Source organism: Xiphophorus hellerii, chromosome 1, assembly GCF_003331165.1.
Source record: "Xiphophorus hellerii strain 12219 chromosome 1, Xiphophorus_hellerii-4.1, whole genome shotgun sequence".
In the NCBI taxonomy this organism is placed as follows: Eukaryota; Metazoa; Chordata; class Actinopteri; order Cyprinodontiformes; family Poeciliidae; genus Xiphophorus; species Xiphophorus hellerii.
The window spans coordinates 16239552-16259864 of record NC_045672.1 but is presented as its reverse complement, the minus strand read 5'-3'; the positions used below and the strand labels follow the sequence as shown (position 1 = coordinate 16259864).

The following is a 20313-nucleotide window of genomic DNA, read 5'->3' as shown; positions in this document are numbered from 1 at the left end:
GTCCTCTTGATGAAATCTGATGACTTTTGATGTACATTTACCTCCAAACAGTACGTGAACAGGACTAAAAACATAGGACCGTGTTGCTCTTTCCCACAAAGTAAAGGAAATCTGGAGTTATTACGGGGGTAGAGCGGGGCGGGGTTCTGGAGGCTGACAAGCGTTTCCCCACTCTCAGCTCAGAGCTGAAATGTTGAGTCTACAGCTTCACGCGTGGAAATCATCGGCCGCTCCGCACGGCTGAACATAATGACAGGGATCGTCTTTGTGCTGCAGGAAAGCCAGACGGCTACAGGGCTTGCTCTGCTTCAGCCAGGATGCGTGTCGATGAAACCATTTCCAGGCTTTCTCCGAAGGAAATGCACCTCGCAGAAAAAAAAACTGTCTTAACTACCACGCGATAAAACTGTCTCACTGTAAAACGTCCAAACCTCTCACAGGAGTAATCAGCATGTGGAGCACATCATCTAAGATGTTGTAATAGTGTAGTACAGTGCGGTCTATAATTATCTTACAGCTGAGACTCTGCGACTGACTTGACTGAATTCTTGCTGCGGAGGGTTTGATTCAGAGGCTGCCGATAACCGTGGCTAGTTTTATCCAAACTCGTGGCGGGTCTGCGAGTGTTCTGCAGACATGATTTAAACGCGTCGAGCTTCTCGCCGCCTGAAGATCTAATTAAACTCTTAAAAATGTGAGAGCAAAGTGCGAGGCGTGGCCGGAGTGAACGAGGAGCCTGAAATGAGCAGTCAAGAAAAATTGCCACGTTACATGACAAATAAACACCAGTGGGGTTGGGGAGGGGGGGGGGGGGGGGGGGGTGTCTCTGCATGGGAAGATACTGGAACTGTAAACTCCAGTGTTTACAGTTGTTAAGGTTATATTAACAACTGTAAACAGTTGTTAAGGTTTATATTGTTAAGGTTTGTGTCTGGAAGGAAAAACAAAAAAAGGTCCTAGAATACAGGTTAATCATAGGTCTGGGAACAATGTGGTTTGACAACGACATCCTATTGGACAACAGAAGACCACATGAAGATCTGTTTCCGAGATTCAAAAGCAAAGGACGGGGGGGAGAAACATCAACTCATTGGAAACTTTTTTTTTTGTTTGTTTTTCTTGCAAAGATGCTGTGGTGGCACAGGGGTAAAGCACAACCCAAATATGGAGGCCTTAGCCCTCAATGCGGCCGTCACAGGTTCGAGTCCTGACCTGATGACCCTTGTCGCATGCCTTCCCTCTCTCTCTCATTATCCACTTTCCTGTTGAACCACTCTAAAATAAAGGTCGCTAGAACCAATAAAGTCTTTTAAAAATGAAAAAAAAAAAAAGTTAAAGTGTCGTTGCTTTGTCAGTGAGTCAGGGGCAATTTATTGAAACGACCCAAAATGACGGATTTAACTGGCCCCTTCTGAACTCGGCGTTTCAGTTTGACTGCTTACTGGCTTCCAGGCAGACAATGATGCTTGAAGACGACAGTCATGCGAGGCAGCTTTAACTCCTGTGACACGAAACGCTTGAATAAATGACTTCAACCCACCTGTTTGAAGAGGAGTTAAAAAAAGGATTGCTTTTTCCCCACACAAGATCAAAAAATAAAAAAGCAATAAATTAAGCTGTCAAATACTGTGATAAAAATAAGCTTTTAACACCAAGGCGGATATTCATTTCACTTTCACAATCTGAATTTCGAAAGCTGACTCAAGTTCAGAATAAAAAAAACTAACAGAAAAGGCAAAGAGAAAAAAAATCCTGGCTGAACGTGGATGTTGTAGCTAAAAGCATCGGGGTTTTATCCCGAAAAAACTCCCACTGACCATTTCAAGTCCAAATATAAAAGTTGCAAGTGCAATTCCCACAGAACATTTCAGACAGAAATGTGTAGCCATACACAAAATTGCTCCATACAAATTAGGAAACACAAAGCTGTGAGATACGAAGCTTTCAAACCTCACTTCTATAATGAGTAATAAAGATCAGATGAGTAAAAGCCGCGGACAGTGTTGTCTCTTTGGCCTAATGTGACTGTCCCAATCTGTCATCCTATGCTTCACAGTGTTGAAAAGTGATAGAAGTGCCTTATGAGTGTGTGTGTGTGTGTGTGTGTGTTAATTATAAGAAAGCACTCAGAGGCAGCAGCAGCAACCTGATGTGGAGTGAAGGAGGGAAAAGGGGAGGGGAGAAACTCCTCGGGTGTGGGAGTTTTGGGGGAATTCAGAAAATGTTGCTCTCAGATGCTTTGCCTGCCTTCAGCGAGAAAACTAAACCAAACAAAGGCCTTGATGTGCTCCATCAAGGATTCACAGTCATTTTTTCCTCTGCTCGCAGTGTTGGAAATGTCCCTCAGCTGCTCCCAGCAGGCTGCAGTTGCCGTTTCAGCTACAAGGCTCCGTTTTCTGACTCTTTCGGGGAGACAAAAGAACCGCAGGAGAGGAAAAGGACGGGAAGGTGGGGGCAGCAGGCAAAAAGTGAGGGGCGGGACAGCACAAGTCTGTTCATTTAATGATGGGCCGTAAAGACGTCGATGCGTAAACACAAACACACTTTAAGCTCGTTAAGAAATCCGCAATGATTAACTTGTAAAGGATGCGCCACTCGCACTGCGAGCGAGGAGTGGCTCAGCAGATATAGTCAAAATAATAACCAGGGAAGACCGTAAGATACAGAAAAATAAAGAGCCTGGGTTCATTCTGACTTACCAAAACAATGGCAAACTTCTCCTCCAGCTCGGTGGGATCAGGCATGGGCACCTTCAGAGGCATGATGTGATGCTTCATCTCGGACTGGCCATCAACGCTCTCCACGTTACCCATTTTTACCCTCCTGTCAACGTGAAACGTCCAAACTTATCCGCTTTTTTTCCTCTTTTTCTTCTTCTTATCTCTCTGTTGGTGATAATCCACAGTGAGGCTAAATATTTCCCCCAAATTCTCCAGCTTCCTTCACGGCTTTCTCCACATAATCCACTTTTTTCGCGAGTAAAACTCGACTGACAACGCGGTAGTTTCCTATCACTGTCCCAATAAGTGCCATTTACCGTTAATCAAGCTAGCGATAAAAAAACAAAAAAACAATTCAAAACTTCCCACAGAAACGCAGCTTTCTTCTCCAAAGTGAAATATCAGATTCAACCGGCCAATCCATCACTCCAAAAAAAAAGCAAATTCTTCCTCAAAGCCGTTGATAAAGTGTCCTTTACTGGCCGACAGTAAGTTTTTCAAGCTGCTCAACTTTTCTTGGCTACGCTGCGTTTCCATTCATTATTGTTGTGTGATCCTGATTAAGCTGTTCGCCGTCGCATCCACTCAGAGGGCTGGGTTTCTTGTTTCTCCCTCCCCCGCAGAGACTACTCTTGCTCCCATTGGCTAAAGAGGCGTCAGTCATTCGATCGTTTTCACATCTGTAGGCATTTGAAGCCCAGTCGTTGAAAGTGCAGCTGGATGTAGAAGTTAAAGGTCTACCAGCACTTCGCTGCCATCTTGTGGCCAAGCAGAAGTATGGCACGAAAACAAACCAAATATTTTTTTTATTTAATTTCCTTATTACTTCGACATTTTTCTCGGTTTGTGAAAATGAAAGAAAACGGTACATGGTTTATTTATATATATATATATATATATATATATATATATATATATATATATATATATATATATATATATATATATAATTCCCTTCTCACCCACCGCGGGTGGTTCTTATCCTCTGAGCTCGGGTCCTCTACCAGAGGCCTGGGAGCTTGAGGGTTCTGCGCAGTATCTTGGCTGTGCCAAGGACTGCACATTTCTGGACTGAGATGTCTGATGTTGTTCCTGGGATCTGTTGTAGCCATTGGTCCAGTTTGGGGGTGACTGCCCCGAGGGCCCCGATGACCACAGGCACCACTGTGGTCTTCACCTTCCAGGCCCTCTCCAGTTCCTCCCTGAGGCCCTGGTATTTCTCTAGTTTGTCGTGCTCCTTTTTCCTGATGTTGTAGTCGCTTGGTATTGCTACATCTACCACAACGGCTTTCCTCTGTTGTTTATCCACTACGACAATGTCTGGTTGGTTCGCCATTACCATATATATATATATATATATATATATATATATATATATATATATATATATATATATACCATTTAATATACATATTAAATGGTGTACCAAATTGTTTTAGTCACCTAAAGGAAATTAAACATTGCCCACTGAGTATGTAATTTAATTTTAGGACAAATGCATACAATTTGTTCCCTTTTAACAGTTTTATAAAATATGTTGATGTGTTCTGAGTTGGAAAAAAAAGAACAGAATGAATCTTTGATTCATGAGTGCAAACTTTAATCATCAAATTTGGCATATGAACTATGATATGTTCCAAGTATGCTAGCTGGAGCACAGCTATACAGTTCAGAAAGTACAATAATTTTCTTTCCTGCTCCACAAATTACCTCTTTGTGTCATTTATAAACAGTGGTGAACATTAGCATGGTCTTTTTTTGCGCAACTTGAAAAATCCTAGTTTCATTGAAAGCACTGATACGGCAAACACTTGCACACAAAGAAGCATTTGTTGCTGTAACACCAGCACTGTAAAGATTGGTCTTTCTAAAAGCACAGTGATTTAGACTCAGCTTACGGTATTGCACCTTTGTTTTAGGCAAGAACTTAAAGGTTTGTAATACTCTGCTTTAGAAAAGTCACACATAAAACATATAAAACTTCATCTTAAACACATAAACAGACAAATTGTGCACAGTTTTGGAATACTTAAGGCAATAATATAAACATACATAAACAAAGTAATATTTGGAATAACTTTAAGACTGTAAAATATAACATTTAAGGAACATTCTCCATTGTGTTGAAAATTGTAAATCATTAACAGCTTTACCACAGCATAAGGCATTTAAAAAAATTAAAATAAATGTAAACAGCATGGGTGCATGTCCTAAAGCACATATACCACAGGTTTGTCATGCAACACGGTTGCAACTTTGTCAAATATCCAACAGGTGAAATTATCTGCTCATGCAGAAAAGATTCTGTAAATTTAATGGTTTGAGAATAATGAGATCTGTGTAATTTTTCTTCCAATAAATACTGATGGTTTGAGTTTCCATGAGGCACAGTTTTTTTCTTTTTTGTTGCAGTGATGGTGTAATATTCCATTTAAGCTGAATTACAAATGCACAAATCACAGATCACAGAAGCAACACAAGGCTTATGTTAAGTAGTACCAGAAATTGGATTCTTCTATGTGCTTTCTGCTATTAGATCATACCTGAAAAAAAACATAGAAAATGCAAGTTTATATTCCCAGATTAAGTGATTTTATGCAACATTTGTTAACTTAAATAATATATTATTAGTCATATGAATACATTTGTTATTATGTTTAAATTATTAGTAAAACATCTCTCTTTTTTACCATTGTGTGACACCAGCCTTGAGATCAAGTTGGTCCAAATCCACCTGTAACTGAGGGGGGGGGGGAAGCAAAAATAATCATGTTGGTAAAAGTAAAAAGAACCTAAAGTAATACCAAACTGCAGTTCTGATTGCGAGCTGCTCAAAAGTACCTTTCCAATGACCTCCTTCTCTCGGCTCATGAAGGAGCCGCTGTGCTTCACAGATAAATCGAGTCTTTTCTGCATGGACTCCTCCAGAGTAAAATCAAAGTCAAACCTGCAGAGTGACAGCGATAGAATGCAAATGTCACTTCTAGTTGTACCACCATTATTTTTTGCCATTTGTCTCACCTCTCATTGAACTCTGGGTTGAGGTCCCTCTTCTTGGTGGCAGTTCGTCTCTTGGTTGTGGCCTTCTTGTCAGGCAGCAGGACAAAAGAAATGTACGGGTCAGCACCGTCCTTGGAGCAGGCTGCCAGGGTTCTGCAGATGTACAGACATCCCATTCTTTTCTGCAACTAACTGTTCTGAAGGAGACATCTGATAAAAAGTTATTAAAATGGTATAAAACCTGCAGGAGTGAACAATGATGAAAAGCCTGCTTTCGTCTGCAGAGTAGCCGATAGTGAGCTTCACTTGGCCGGCTGAGTTTCCATTATCCGCGACGCTATAGACAAAAAGACACAAATCCAACATTTCTGCTAAGCATTTTTTAAGAAAGCAAACATGTTGTACATGTTATACAGTCCTCTGTCTAAGTCATGAAAAATACCGTCTTTGCAAGCCAGGTTTGGGATAAATATGAAGAGAAAAACTACATTTGACGTACATGGAAAATCCACTTCTGTGCTTCAGATCAAGATGGGAAGGATCCCACCTGGGCATGAATTGCTCTACACCTCCATCTCCACCTGCTCCAGGTGTGGCGCGACACACTGCTAATTGGGTGTCCAATATCTGCAAAATTAGAAGAAGAAGAAAAAAAATCAAGCTTCAAGTTTTGTTCAATTGAGTTTATTTAAAAAGACACTAACTGACAGCCAATGTCACCCAAATGCACTTTACAATAAAAACAGGTCCAATTTTTATCCAATCATATGGAGTACAATTCAGCCTCAATCCAATCATATTAAGCTCCATCCATAAATACATTCCACTTTATTTAAATTTTGAAGATTTTATAGTTAGCTACACATAAAAAGAATTGGGCACTAGGGGACTTTCTAAGAAAAAGAAAACAAAGATAGTATCTATACTTAATGGCAGGGATTCTGCGACGGGTAAATCTACAAACTACACCATGTTGCCAAAAGTATCCACTCACCTGCCTTCACACACATATGTTCTTGACAGACATCCCATTCTTAATCAATAAACAAGATGTTCTAAGGGGTTAAGATCAGTTGAGTTCTTCCACACCAAGCTCGCTGATCTTTATGGAGCCGACTTTGTGCACTGTTGCACATTCATGTTGAAGCAGGTACCGGGACATCCCGCAACTATTCCAAAGCTGCCTGTTTCTATGCTGAGACATTCTAATTGATTTCACTTGATACAATGCAGTCAAGCAAGTGCTATTCTTCCGACAACTGCCAAACCCAGAATGGATTAAATCAGTGAGACTACTTCACGACAGCCCTATGTCCTTTGGTAGCGTGCTTTACATCATTACAACTTCTGTTGCTTTGAATTGCATTGGTGATATAAGTCTTGCTTCTAGCTACCAGGCCATGGAACCCCATTCCACGAAGCTCTCTAGACTAGTGTTTTTCAACCCTGGTCCTCAAGACACAGTGTCCTCCAAGTTAGGCATTGCCCTGCTTCAGTACACATGATTTAAATTGACAGCTGATTAACAGGGTTTTACTGATGGGGTGTGTTGAAGGAGGGGAACATCTAACATGCAGGTTGGTGTGGCTTGAGGACCAGAATTGGGAAAAACTGCTCTAGACGCTGTTTTTAAGCTAATCTGAAGGCCACATGATGCTTGGAGGTCTGTAGCTACAGACTCTGCAGAAGTTTGGAGACGTCTGCACACTGTGTGCCTCAGTATCTTCTGACTCTACTCTTTTTACATAGACTACCACTTCATGACTGAACTGCTTTCCAATTGCTTCCCTTCCTTGCAACACCACAAACTAAGTGGAATGCTTAGTTTATATTTGAGAGCTATCTGTTCTTTGACAAATATATTTAGAAGCAGTCAACATAGATGCTGGGATTTATCCACCTGTGTCCCCTGAAGTGACTGAAATATTTGATTTCAATTATTTCCAGGGATGACTCAATACCTTTGACGGTAAGCTATATTTATAAAAGACATTAGTTGTAAGACATTAGCTATAAGGGGGAAAATAGGTAATCAGGCTCCAACGCATAGCTCTGTAATCACATTCATTACATTGGGGTATTTACAGAAAGACTGTTATTAGACAAATAATACACCACTGGTGCTACATCAAGAAGGGGCTAACCATGACAGACATAGCGAATACAAGAAGCATTTACCGTGGTACTCAAACAACTGCAGCTGAGTATAAACTGTGAATAAAAACAAAATTCAAAGTCATTTGCAACAGCTTTCCACTAGTTTGGACATCGGGGGGTGGGGGGTCCAGTGTTGTGCTGAACCTAGTTATATTTTCAAAAGTCACAGTTTGACATGAACTATAAAAACAAATCTGTGCTCAGTACCAAGAGTTCTTAAAGTGTGCAGTAATTTTCACAAAATAATTCTCCATATTTTAGTAGCATTGTCACCTAAGGATCTGTGTGGTCAATTAATATTGAATAATTGACTGCAATAAATTCTCTGGATAGGGCCAATATTCTTAATGCAATTATGAAACAGAATTATCCTTTCAGGTATGACTGTGGAAAGTAAAAGGAAAGAGGAAGCATTCACATTCACACTAAGATAAACAAAATTGAAAATAAGAATAAGAGACTATACTGTAAGGGGTACACATAGCCTACTCAGATTGATAAGTATGTGCATTTATGGAGGGTACTTAAAAAAAAAAAGAAAGAAAATTGTACAAGATGTTCATCTGTCTATTTGAATAAAAAACAAGACTTTTACAAGAAGTGAAAAAACAGGAATGTGCAAACAACAGTAGGGATGTAAACATGTATTTAATTTTTGGGAGCACTGAGGGTTCTAACAACTGCTGGGACGAAGATTAAGGGAAAACGCTCCTTTGTGCACGAAAGATGCAGCAGTCTGTCTATTGAGAGCTCATTGTACCTAAACAGGAACTTGAACCCTGAACTCTCAAATTTAATGTCTGGTGTTCTAACGCCTGAGTTCCTTTAGCTCTAAAAGTTTTTTAGCAAATGGTGTTCAGTTCTGGTTTCCCAGAACTGAACACTGATAACACTAATAACACTGATTAGTTTCTCTGAGCAGAAAAGTGCAGGCATTGGCTGTTCTTTAAATTCTTAAATAATTAAATCAATCCACTCAAGTCTCTAAAATGTAACTAGCAACCTGTTTAGTTGCTAATAGGTTGCACAGGTTGTTTTGAAGATCAGAGCAGTAAAGAAAGATGTTTCTGTGGTACCTTGAGAGTGACTCTCAGCAGTATCTGACTCTCTGGCAGTGCTCCATCCAGTTTGAACCATTGGTCCAGCACCAAGCCTGACTCTGACAGCACCTCCCTCAGAAGGACAGTCAGGGACCCAAGAGTTTGGCCCCAGCTGTGAGAAAGCTATAAAAAAAAGAAAAGTGAAAAGACATCAAACTTTGAATATATCTTTGCGAAACATCAGATTAGAAGCAAATACGGCCATGATTCATTAGCATTTTCTCTCACCTTCACTGTGAGTGTTTCATCTCTCGGGTCACGAACCAAAAAGTGAAATGCCTCATCCCATCGAGGAGATGTGGATCTCTCGCAGACCTTTGAGAAGAACCAAAGGAAGCTTTTACAGCTTTCCACTGTGTTTGCTCTATACGGTTTGCTCAAACTAAATGTAACTACCTTGGTTTTGTATGAAACATTCTTAAGTGTAACCTCTACTCCAGCCTTTGGCTCTTTTCCATTCTTCTTCAACTGAAACCACACAAACGTTTTAAAGTGTTAAAGTAACTGGCAGCTGAATTCCGGAGTTTTATGCAATGTATCAACACTTTAACGAAGAACAAACCCCCTAGGGCTACAATCTCACCGGCAGGCCGTGGGCACGCTCCACGTACACAAACAACACAGCCGCAGATGGCACAACCTTGTTTTGGTATGACTGTTGGGACTGATACTGCAATACCTGCAAAGAAAGAAAAGGTATGCCACTGTGCAACACAAAATTAGTGGCTAAAGTTTGCTGCATACTGACTGTGAACAGAGGGACGTTGAGATCAAAAATCGATATAAAGTACCCTAAAACAGAAGTTTGCTATTTCCTTTTATTAATATCCTGTAGATCTTTTGAAACAACCACACCATAAACTGAGCTCCTTCCTGTGGGTTAAGTGTTTTTCTTTGCAGTGAAAAAAAAAAAATCCTCTTCGGTTTGTGGTTGATATAGAGCTGGTGCAATGATAACCAAAATATAGTGCTTTTGTGCAGCGTGGTATTCACCCCCTTTGATGTCTTGCACTTTTTATTGGCTTTACAAATCAATTAAATAACAAATTGTGGCTTTTTGGGCAAATAAAATTGCAACAAAAAATATTTAATGTCAAAGTGAAAACCACTTAAAAACATATAACATCAAATAAGTGACTGCATATGTATTTATCCCTTCAAGTCAGTATTTAGTAGATGTTCCTTTGAAAAGAGTTTGTGTGGATAGATCTCAATCAGACTGCCCATCTAGACACTGCAGTATTACTTCGTAAGGCATTGTATATCAAGAGAAAAAGAGATATTAAGTACATATCTTACCTGCTCCAGTCTCGGTAGGTCAGTCACTCTGGGCAGCCACTCCATCACCAGGTGAACTCGACCTGATTTTACATCATTAAGAGTGTACCACTAGAAAAACAATCAAACAAAGTTAATGTGGTATGACCAGAAGTGCATTGCAAAGTATTGATGCCTCCCTTTTTTGTCTTATAAGGTTTCTTGGAGATATTATGTGATGGACCAACACAAAACAGTGCCTAATTGTAAAGAAAAAAGAGAAGGATACACAGCAGTGCTCATCTAAAAACTGCATGGTGAGTGTTTGTTAAGATCAATTTTTAAGTCTTTCCACATATTGTAGATTTAGGTCTTCATTTTGACTGGGCCACTCTAACATATAAATATGTGTTATAGATAAAATGTGGAATAGATTAAACCATAAAAATATGGTTTTATCTATTCCATTTCATTGTAGCTTTGCTTGAATGTTTCTACAGAAATAACCGCTGAAGATAGGCACCAGCCTCCCCATGACCCCTCATTGGTCAGCGAGTATAGACAATGGATGGCTGGATAAAAACCATGCATGCTATTCCTTCTAATTCCCAATCATATGCTACTTTGTGTCTGTCCTCCACAGATAAGAGTTTTCTATCTTGGCCAACAAGCTACATCTTTGTCTCATTTGACTTGTGGAAGAGTCACTCCTTCAGATGCTCCTCCAGAAAAACCGTGGGCCTTCTGGCTTCTTAGATTAATGCTCCGCTTTTCAAGGCCTGTCATTTTAGGTGGATGGACACGTAGGTTTACAGTCTCGCCATATTTTTTCCTATTTCAGATGATACACTGCAAAGAGCTGTGTCAGATTTTCAAAACTTTTTTTAAGCTCTTCTTAAAATCTCTCTACAATATATCCCTGATCTGTCTGCAGACAGTTTGTAATGATGCTTGTTCTCCAGTTTTCTTTAACAAACCACTTGAGGTCTGTTGGACAACATTTGCCAGCAAGGGCATTAATTGGTTACTTCTGGTTTGGTCAGTGGGTTTCAGAGTAAAAGAGGCTGAATACATATCCAGGCCAAACATTTCATGTATACAGTTTCTGAAAAACTTGTTAAAAACCATGTGTGTTTTTTTTTCTTTCACCTTATAATTGTGGGCTACCTTGTGTTGGTCTATCAGATAAAGTAAAATACATAAAAAATACTGAAGCTTGTGACTGCTATAAAACAAAATGTTAAAAGTTCAATAGACTACAATTATTTTAAAGTAAACTGTAGATATAGATGATAACATGGGTTAAATCTATCAGATTAATTTCACACACCGTATCAATGAACTGGGCGCTTATGATGTCTCTTAGGTTAAGCTTGAACCTGCAAACACAATCAATCAAAGGTTTACTCTCCATTTCCATACATTTAGTTAAAACTAATAAATAAAAGCAACAGTTTACCGTCCAAGGAAGTCATCCTGATCAATGTCCTTATCAAACAGCTCAAACTGGACCTCTTGACCTGGAAGCTGGGTCAAAATCACCTACACACACAAAAATGACACTTAGAGCATTATGATTTTATTAAATCAACAAAATAACAGATTTTTGTAGCAAAATTTAAAAAAGAAAACCTCATAAAGTTCATTCCAGACAGGATTGAGATTCTCTTTGATGGTGTGGCTGCGGAAAGTTATACCAGCGACACGGATCTTGACGTAGGGGTCACTCTTTCCTTTCACCATGCCCCCCATGAAGTTGTCCTTGGCTATCAGGTTTTGGGCCTCCACCAGATGGATTCGCAACACTCCCTGAATGCATCAGAGCAACAACAGGCCCTGTTACACCAGTCTGTGAGAGCACTCCACTTACCCCCATCTTGAGATAATGGTTTCTGTTTACCTCGGTTGCAAACTCTGGGTCAGGGCTGGTGTTCTGTGGTCGCGATGGCTGAGGTTTAGTTAACCCGCCGGACCCTGCAGAGTTCTGGTTCGATGCGACGTCTCCCTGACCCAATCCGGATCCTGAGCCTGAAGGGAGTGGAGACGGAGTTGTGGGAGAGGCGTCATCACTTAGCCACAAAATCTATCAGGGAATAGAGAGAGGGTTGGTTGAGCAAAATAATCAAATAAAAAAAACAAGAACAAAGCGGGTTTGTTAGTGCATATTCAATTAAATCAAGTCCCTGTTTTTTTCTACTTAATCTAGGGCATAATCATGTGTTTATGTCCAAATTGGATTTCTTTTCTGCCAATAAGAGATGGTTATATTGATATTTTCAACCAGTTTGGTTTTGGTCTTCCTGTTACATTTTTTTTGTGCACAGGCAGAAAACAGGAGAAATACAAACCCTCAGCACAATTTTGGCATAGAGGCGGCTGCCTGAACCCGAATTTTCCAGTTGGAACCACTGGTCCAAGGTGAGCTCATTGCTTTCCAGGAGGCGGTTCAGAGGAATTGTCAAGCTGCCCAAGGACAACGCGCGGTCATCGTCCTTCACCTAAAACATATTACCAGAGAACAATTTATCAGAGTTTAAAGGAAAAGAGTGCAGTTAATAGATCAGAGGAAGCAAGAAATGCACTGCATATATGTAAAAAGGACTTACCTGGATGTCAATATCTTGTTTGCGAGGATCCTGAATGAAGAAAGTGAAAGCATCCTCCCAAACAGGGCTGATAGTCCCGTAGCAGGTCTGCAGTGGCGTGAAGCGGACATCCATTAAGCTCAAAATTTGTTCCAATGTGCTAACAACGGTTACAATGCATCACAAAAGCATTCTTCTCACACATTTTCCATATTTTGTCACATTACCATTACAAATTTAGGATTTGCTTGAATAGACCAGCACAAAATAGTGCAGAATTGTGAGGCTTTTAAAATCAAAGAATAAAAAAAATGGTGCTGTGCTTCTGTATTCAGCCCCATTGAATTAATCATTTGTGGAAACAAGAGGTCTGGGTTTTGACTGGGCCATTCCAATACATGACATTGCTTTAATTCACTCCATTGTAGAGCTGGCTGTCTGTTTATGGTAGTCGTCCAGCTGGACACTGAACATCCCCCTCTGCATCCAGTCTTTTGAAGCTTTTAACAGGTTTTCTTCCAGGATTTTCCCATATTTAAGTTTCCTGTCCATGTGGAAAAACGTCCCCACAGCATGATGCTGCCATGACTACTTTGTTTTACCACTGGTGTAGACTCTTCAAGGTTATGTGACGTGTCAGTTTCTATCAAACAATTTGCAGACCATACAGGATTTTCCTTTCACTGCACAACTGTGCAATATTTTCTGCTGGTCTTTCACACAAATTCACATATAAAACATTTTGAAATAAGTTGTAATGTGACAAAATGTGAGGAAGATAAATTGATATAAAACCATTTTAAAGATGCTGTACTTTTAAAGGTTCACCTTGCTTTCTTTAGTTGTGTCCTGAACAGAAATCTGCACCATTGGGCTTGGATCCTTGTTGCCTTTCCTCATCTGCAACATTTTAAACAAATCAGATTCAGCGATTCAAAGTTTCGGCTCACGGCAAGACGTAGTGATAACGATGACTCACAGGCAGCTCGTACGCCTGGTCAAGATAGATGGCGAGGATGGCTGCAGACGGGGGATCAGCTGTCTTTGCTGTCAAGTTCTGGTTCTTCTGAATAACCTGGTAAAAAAAAAAAGCAGAAAAATGTTACGATATTTTATAAACTCAGTTTCTATATATGGAAAAATATATATGCAGTGCAGTGTGGCTTCACCTCGCTCAGTCTGTCAGCAGTGGACAGCAGAGAGAGCCACTCCAGCCGCAGGTGAACGCTGCCAGAACCGACGTCCCTCAGATTGAACCACTGCAGGAAAGAGTCAGAAGGCTCATTAAACACACATTTCTCTCAGGAGGCTGATTCGGGTGTTTTCTACATCCTGCAAAAAGCCCGCAGGTGGTGAGATCACAAGGAGGCACATGGTGTCTCCAGTGTGTCACAGTGTCACAGGATTACTGCAGTCTGACTCAGATATTTCGTTTCAGAGCAAGACAAAGCTAATAACTGTATACTTAGATACTGCTTCATTTCTAAAAGCACAAATACTTACGTCATCCACGATTCTGGCCTTTCTCACAATATCCAGATCAACCTTGGCCCTAGAAGAAAGATGCAAGAAAAATAATATAAACAGAAAATCAATACATCTTTAAAATATAAAAAAGAGTAAAAAAAAAAAAAAAAAAGAGTATCAGCTCATGTTTTTAAGAGAAGCATGGACTGAAATTGCAAAAAGCAGTTATGGAAGTGACATGAGAAGCACACCAAAACAGAGTGAGGATGAGTGAGAATGAGTAAGCTACCTCCCCAGGAAGTCATCCTGGTCTGGGTCTTTGTCAAACACTTCCACTTCCAACTCCTGACCAGGTACTTCATGGACAATAACCTGACGCACACACACATTCGCACACACCGAAGGACAAACACCAAACCAATAAAGACATAAATATAGATAAAGCAGCAAATGGCATAAAATACAAGCAATGCAAACAGAATCACAATGGTAAAGAACACTTCACTGCTGAGCCTAAACAGCTGAATAATTCAGGACATAGATTTCAGAACGTGTCCCTGAGCAAGTAGCTTCTTATCTCAAAAACAGCCGCTTCCTGTTGCCAAAGAACACGATTAAAATCTTCACAGAGCTGTTTGCGGCAACAGCAGAGCACTGACTATAACAGACTTCAGTTAAATCCTAACAAAGCAGAGACATTAACAAGGTGTGCGCCATCACACACCTTATTTGTATGCAAGAGCTGTAGATCTTTTGTCGTGGATTTTTTTTAGGTGAGTTCCGGTTGCATTTGCTTTACCTCATACATTTCCCTCCACTGCGGGTTCAGGTTGCTGTCCACATGGTGTGAGGTGAAGATCTGGGTTCCCACGCGCAGCACGGCGTACGGGTCCGACTTCCCGTCAATCAGCCCCTTGATGACAGTGTCCTTGGCTGTGAGGTCCTCGGCTTCCAGCAGGTGGATACGAACAACTCCCTAATGGGAACATGTGCACACGGAAAGAAAATTACACAAATATAGTTACTGTGGTTTCACATATCTGGAGAAACCCACTATATGAGAGATTTACCCTTGGCAGAGGGGAACGAAGCTGCGCCACATGCAGGTCAGCCACTAGGGGGATAGTGAGGCGGTTGGGGAGAACCAGGTGGGAAGCTATTGCATCCATGATCATTGTGTCTGACATGGCACTGCAAATGAATAATATTGGGCAATATTACCAATAGTACCCAAGTGACCATTTGAATAATTTGCCAGTTAGTTTTCTTATATTTTAGGTATATTTTAATATTTGGCTGTGCAAACCGACACATTATGTTACATATTTATGGACACGGTGTAAAAGCAGACACTAAATGACTTTATTAGCACATTAGCTATTCTGTTCCTGTACACTTAAGCTCTTTTGTTAATCTCCGATTTTCTACTGGACGCATAGTAAGCAAATTCATTTCTGACGTTTCTGTTTGTTGCAGTAAATGCCCAACTCAGATGGATAAAAACAGAGAAAGCGAAGAACGAGTCTTAAAAACTCACTTGAGACCAGGGATATCCAACAGATTTGTAAGTCCGGTCCAGTTGATGTCCAGCTTCTACAAATAGCAGGCGAACGAGAACAGTGGTTTTTAAGAAATGTCTTACTAAGACATGAGAGCGGGGCAAACGGCGAAAAACACTCACAGGCCTGCGAATAAAGAACATCGTAACAGCCCCGACCAGAGGCACGTCTCCAATCAGGGGCTCCAAGATCACACGCAGCTTTCCATGGAGCTACAAGAGAAAACACAGCTGAAAACTGACTTTTAAATCTAATAATAATTTTCAATTTTTGCAAAACAAACACACAAAAAAAAGACTTCCCACTGTACCTGCACTCCCTTCACACCGGCTTTGCAGAAATACTTCTTAATTTCGACATTTATTTCCACATCACCGGCATAGCTATAAAGAGGAGGCAAATGTAAAGATAAATGTTTAACTAAGGGGAAGCAGCTCGCAGGTGTTATGACAGAGCTGTTATTTTTGTGGTGAGTACACAGATCTGCTGTTACAAACAAACAGACTTCTTGGTGTTGCAATTCAAGGAGGTTTTAGTTTCTGGAGCTGTGCTTAAAAGGACAGATTAAGGAACATTGTGGTGGGTTACCTGAGGTACAAATCCAACATAACTTGTCTTTTATCGTGCTCTGTGTGAGCCTTCACACCAACCAGCTTCAGAGCCTGTCAAACACAAAGACAGCCTTCAATTAAAGCAAACTGAAAAGCTTCTACAGAGCGACACAGAACCTTAGATAACTTCATTAGCTGTGAGTTATTTAACTTTTATGAGTTGAGCATATTTATAAGAAAATAAACCCTTAGGCTTCATACAGTTTTGATGCCCTACCCACATAAGTACTTTAAATGAATGCACTTACAACATAGTTAGCGACTCACCCATGCCAGTGTAAAAAGGATTGTTTCCAAACAACCTTTTAAAAAGTTCCTACAAAAATCGACTGTAAAAATATGGAATACGCTTGCAAGCTATATTATTAGACTATCTCACATGCTGCACAAACTAGGCAGAGCCCTTGATGCAAATTAATAAAAAGCTCCCATACAATCTGTCCCATGAACACACCTTCTCTCCCAGGTTGACCTTAGTGAAGTTGAGGGTCTGCAGATGGATGCTGGAAGCTCGGATGGCAGGAGCGATGGTTTCTACCAGCAGCTTCTCCAGATACTGGCCAACAAAGGGCCAGGCCTGCTGCAGGATCTGCGCAACAGAGCATACGGCCGTTCATCACACCTCCAGCGCTCATCCAAGCAATGCAAAGAGAATATTCCATATTATTATCAAACATGCTTTATTTGCATCAGTTTTTGTATGCTAAAATTATATGCTTTGCATGCGTTAAATCCTCGCGGTAGGACATCGCACTAATTATGTATAAGCTGTCAACTCCAATAACAGCTACGTGGCAGAATGTCTACAAGTGCAAATGATCTCTTGGCTGACACATCTGGAAGCCTGGAGTGGTTAAGCAGGCTGGCTGAGAAATAAGTCCCAACATCTGTCTGTCCTACAAGCAGGTCGTCTGTCGCAGACTTCATTACAATTTCCCCTCAAGATCACCGCTCCCCGTTATTAGTATTCATACTCATGCTCGCCCTGTGCTGCTGCGAAGTGACTGCACTGACAGAGACAAAGAAGTTCTGCAATATGATCTGAAATGCTTTCCTCTTAATTACATGAGCGGATAATCCTCGTCGGACACTGGGGATGCACCAGCAGACAGCTTAGAGTCCACTTGTGCATGCTTTACCTCATTAATAATAGCCCTTAATGCTGCTGTTGTGGGAAGTTACTCAACTGAATCAGAGTTCCCTCCAACGCCAGATGGAGCGGAGCAGCCCAAAGTCATACAGATAGCTCTGTGTTTAACAGGTGGAAAGTACACAGCTGCCAGGCGAAACAGACAAAGGAGAGAGGGAGCATACCTTATTCAGCCACTCCACTTTTTCCACATCTGGAAAACTGACCTGTAGATGAAAAGCAATAGAAACTGAGTAAAATACACAGAGTTGTATTACATACATTTAGTTATACTACAGACAAAGATTTCAATGTGCTTTAGAATGACTTTTATCTGATGATGACATCTTCAAAAGGCTTCACAATCTGAAAGTGCGGCGTGGATTTATATTCACCAACGTCTCCTTGGTCAATATGTTACAGCTTTAGAGATGTCTTTGGGAGAATCCCCCAACTTTAGTCCATTTACAGAATGAACTGTTGCCAATTCATCAAGGCAAAGTACTGGATGCAGAGCATCTGCAAACCACAAATACCCACTTAGACCAACTTGATTTAGGCCTGGACTTTAATTAGAGAATTGTAAAACACAAATATGCTTTGATCTATGCAATTTCATTGTAGCTGGCGATATTTTTAGGGTCGCAGTCTAGCTGGAAGATGAACCTCCAGCCCAGCATCAAGTATTTTGCAGACTCTAACAGATTTTTTTCCAGTGTTGTCCTGCTTTTGGCTTCATCCATTGACTCTGATCAATTTCCATGCAGTAGAAAAGCCTACCCACGGCATGGTGCTGCCACCACCGTGTTTCACTGTGGGGGGAGTCATGTGTGCAGGATGATGTACAGTGTTAATTATTAAAAAAAAAACATAAATTATTTTCTTCAAAACATGTACTCTCTTTTGTCTAGTGAAATATGAAATATATTAAAGTTTGTTATTGTAGAGTTCATTGACTGCTGGGGGAAAAAGCAACTGTTTATCTGCCTGATTTTAACATTAAGAGTGAATTATGCAAAGTGATTCAACTGATGTATCAGTTTCCCTTTGCGTACATTTACTTTAAACAGACATATCTGTAGTAGAAAAATGGTTTTAAACACGTTAAGCTAAGCTGAGAGCTTCTCAGGAAACCAACTGACCACAGATATCTTATATCTTATAAGATCTATGCTGACAGCGTCCTCACAAACACCAGCACACACACACACACGCACACACACCCACACGCACGCACACCCTTTACGCTGCTTATTCCACAATTTTGCCAGATATGGAAGTCCTGATCACTGCCTAGCTCGTTCAGTTTTTGGAGCACAAAATGATCACAAGCTGGTGCACAGAGGGAGAAAAAAAATATAGGCCTATATATAAAAACTCTACAGAAAATCTACCTCTGAATATCTGAAATATGGGGAAATGACGTGTGTAAAAATGTGTTTTTTATATATGTGGTCATGGTGAATTAAAGGCATAAAACGGTAATAAACGGTAAAGGTCAGATCCAGCTGCAGATTAACTTCCCATGCGGAGTTGAAAGCTGCAGAGGAGGATTCCCCCTTACCCAGGGAGGCAGATCCCTCCTGGCTCTGAACAGCGTCTGAGTGCTGAACTCCATCTCGTTCTCCAGGAGGTACATGGAAGACTTGAGCCTCATCTCCTTCTCCTGCCGACCGTGTTTGTATCCCATGTAGATCATCAGCCCGAGCAGCACCAGGCTTATGCTGAAGCCGTAATATCCGGCCAGGTAAACCGGGAGGAGAGCAGCGAGGCATTTCCCAAACGACCACAGCACGCTGACTGCTCCCTCACCGGGGGGGCGGCTCGGTGAGGCCGGGGCTGCTGGTGCTGTCCGAGCCGTGTCCCCGCTCATGTCCGCGTCTCCGTCTGCGGTGTTCATGTTGCTGAGATCCGGATGGCTTCACCGTCAGCTCTCTAGGTCTGGCCTCTCTTCTTACCTTCCCCGCAGAGAGGCGAGCCCCGGCGCACAGCGACGCAGTTTAATCACAGGAACCATAGAGACAAAAAAAAAAAAGTGTTTCTATTCGACTCGGTTCCGCAGGGCTCTGTCGTGAACCGCTCCGCGTCTGATCCGTTTGAGTTGCTCTGGAGGAGCAGGACAAGCGGAGAGAGGGCGGTCTCAGCTTCAAGCCCTGCATCAGATCAAGCACAAAACTCAGACCCTGGTATTAACTTGTAGCGTCATGTGCTGCTGGCGGGCGGAGCGTACACGCAGAAACGCAAAAAAAAAAAAAAAAAGGTATGTTGCATCCGGAGATGAACCTGAGAGCAACTGGGTTATGATCATTTAACCACCGAGTCCAAAACAGGACTTCCTCCAACTCCATCCAGCAAATAAAGCAGCTCGACACCCGTTATCTTTTAACACAGCCTGTCAGTCACAGGATAAATCCTCCCGTGTGCGCAGGCGCAGGCGCTCATGTCCACTGCAGCAACTTTACAGCACCAGTAACAGGTTCATGTATGGATACAAAAATGAATCTCGGATGAATTCATGGCATACAAATAGATGTAATTCGGTTATTTCTGGTGGTCTTTAGCGATTATGGCAGCTGATCGCTGATCGCATAATCAAATCCCAACATCCCCTTCACCAGAAATGTAGAATATGTCATAAGACCAAAGGGAACAGAAACATTATGGCACGACCTACGCAAACAATGGGAAAACCGCTAACAGTCACTGACCCACTGGAATGAAGCATATT

The 20313-nt window shown here is 41.2% G+C and overlaps 2 protein-coding genes across 6 annotated transcripts in view; both read right to left on the bottom strand.

Annotated features, from left to right (window-relative positions):
* Positions 1-3283, bottom strand: part of fmnl3 (formin-like 3) — a 38995-nt gene extending 35712 nt beyond the window's left edge. For 3 of the 5 annotated variants that reach the window (XM_032574790.1, XM_032574808.1, XM_032574798.1), the window contains exon 1: positions 2700-2813. In XM_032574790.1, coding sequence (XP_032430681.1) covers positions 2700-2813 — 114 coding nt within the window. Of the gene's footprint in view, positions 1-2699 lie in introns of all 5 variants that reach the window. The other 2 variants (XM_032574784.1, XM_032574816.1) reach the window with 2 other exon arrangements.
* A 1015-nt stretch (positions 3284-4298) lies between these two features.
* Positions 4299-19942, bottom strand: esyt1a (extended synaptotagmin-like protein 1a). The gene is made up of 31 exons (XM_032574755.1): positions 19150-19942; positions 17771-17812; positions 16911-17045; positions 16434-16507; positions 16156-16228; positions 15968-16057; positions 15824-15879; positions 15357-15477; positions 15086-15262; positions 14576-14658; positions 14323-14371; positions 13989-14078; positions 13799-13894; positions 13648-13719; positions 12841-12927; positions 12583-12732; positions 12135-12317; positions 11867-12043; positions 11694-11776; positions 11565-11613; positions 10277-10366; positions 9561-9656; positions 9374-9445; positions 9206-9292; positions 8954-9100; positions 6220-6347; positions 5962-6057; positions 5742-5873; positions 5562-5667; positions 5411-5460; positions 4299-5263 (listed from the first exon to the last, which is right to left on the bottom strand). Exons 1-31 carry the CDS (start codon positions 19483-19485, stop codon positions 5236-5238), a joined length of 3255 nt encoding a protein of 1084 aa, XP_032430646.1. The 5' UTR covers positions 19486-19942; the 3' UTR covers positions 4299-5235.
* Positions 19943-20313: the final 371 nt, after the last annotated feature.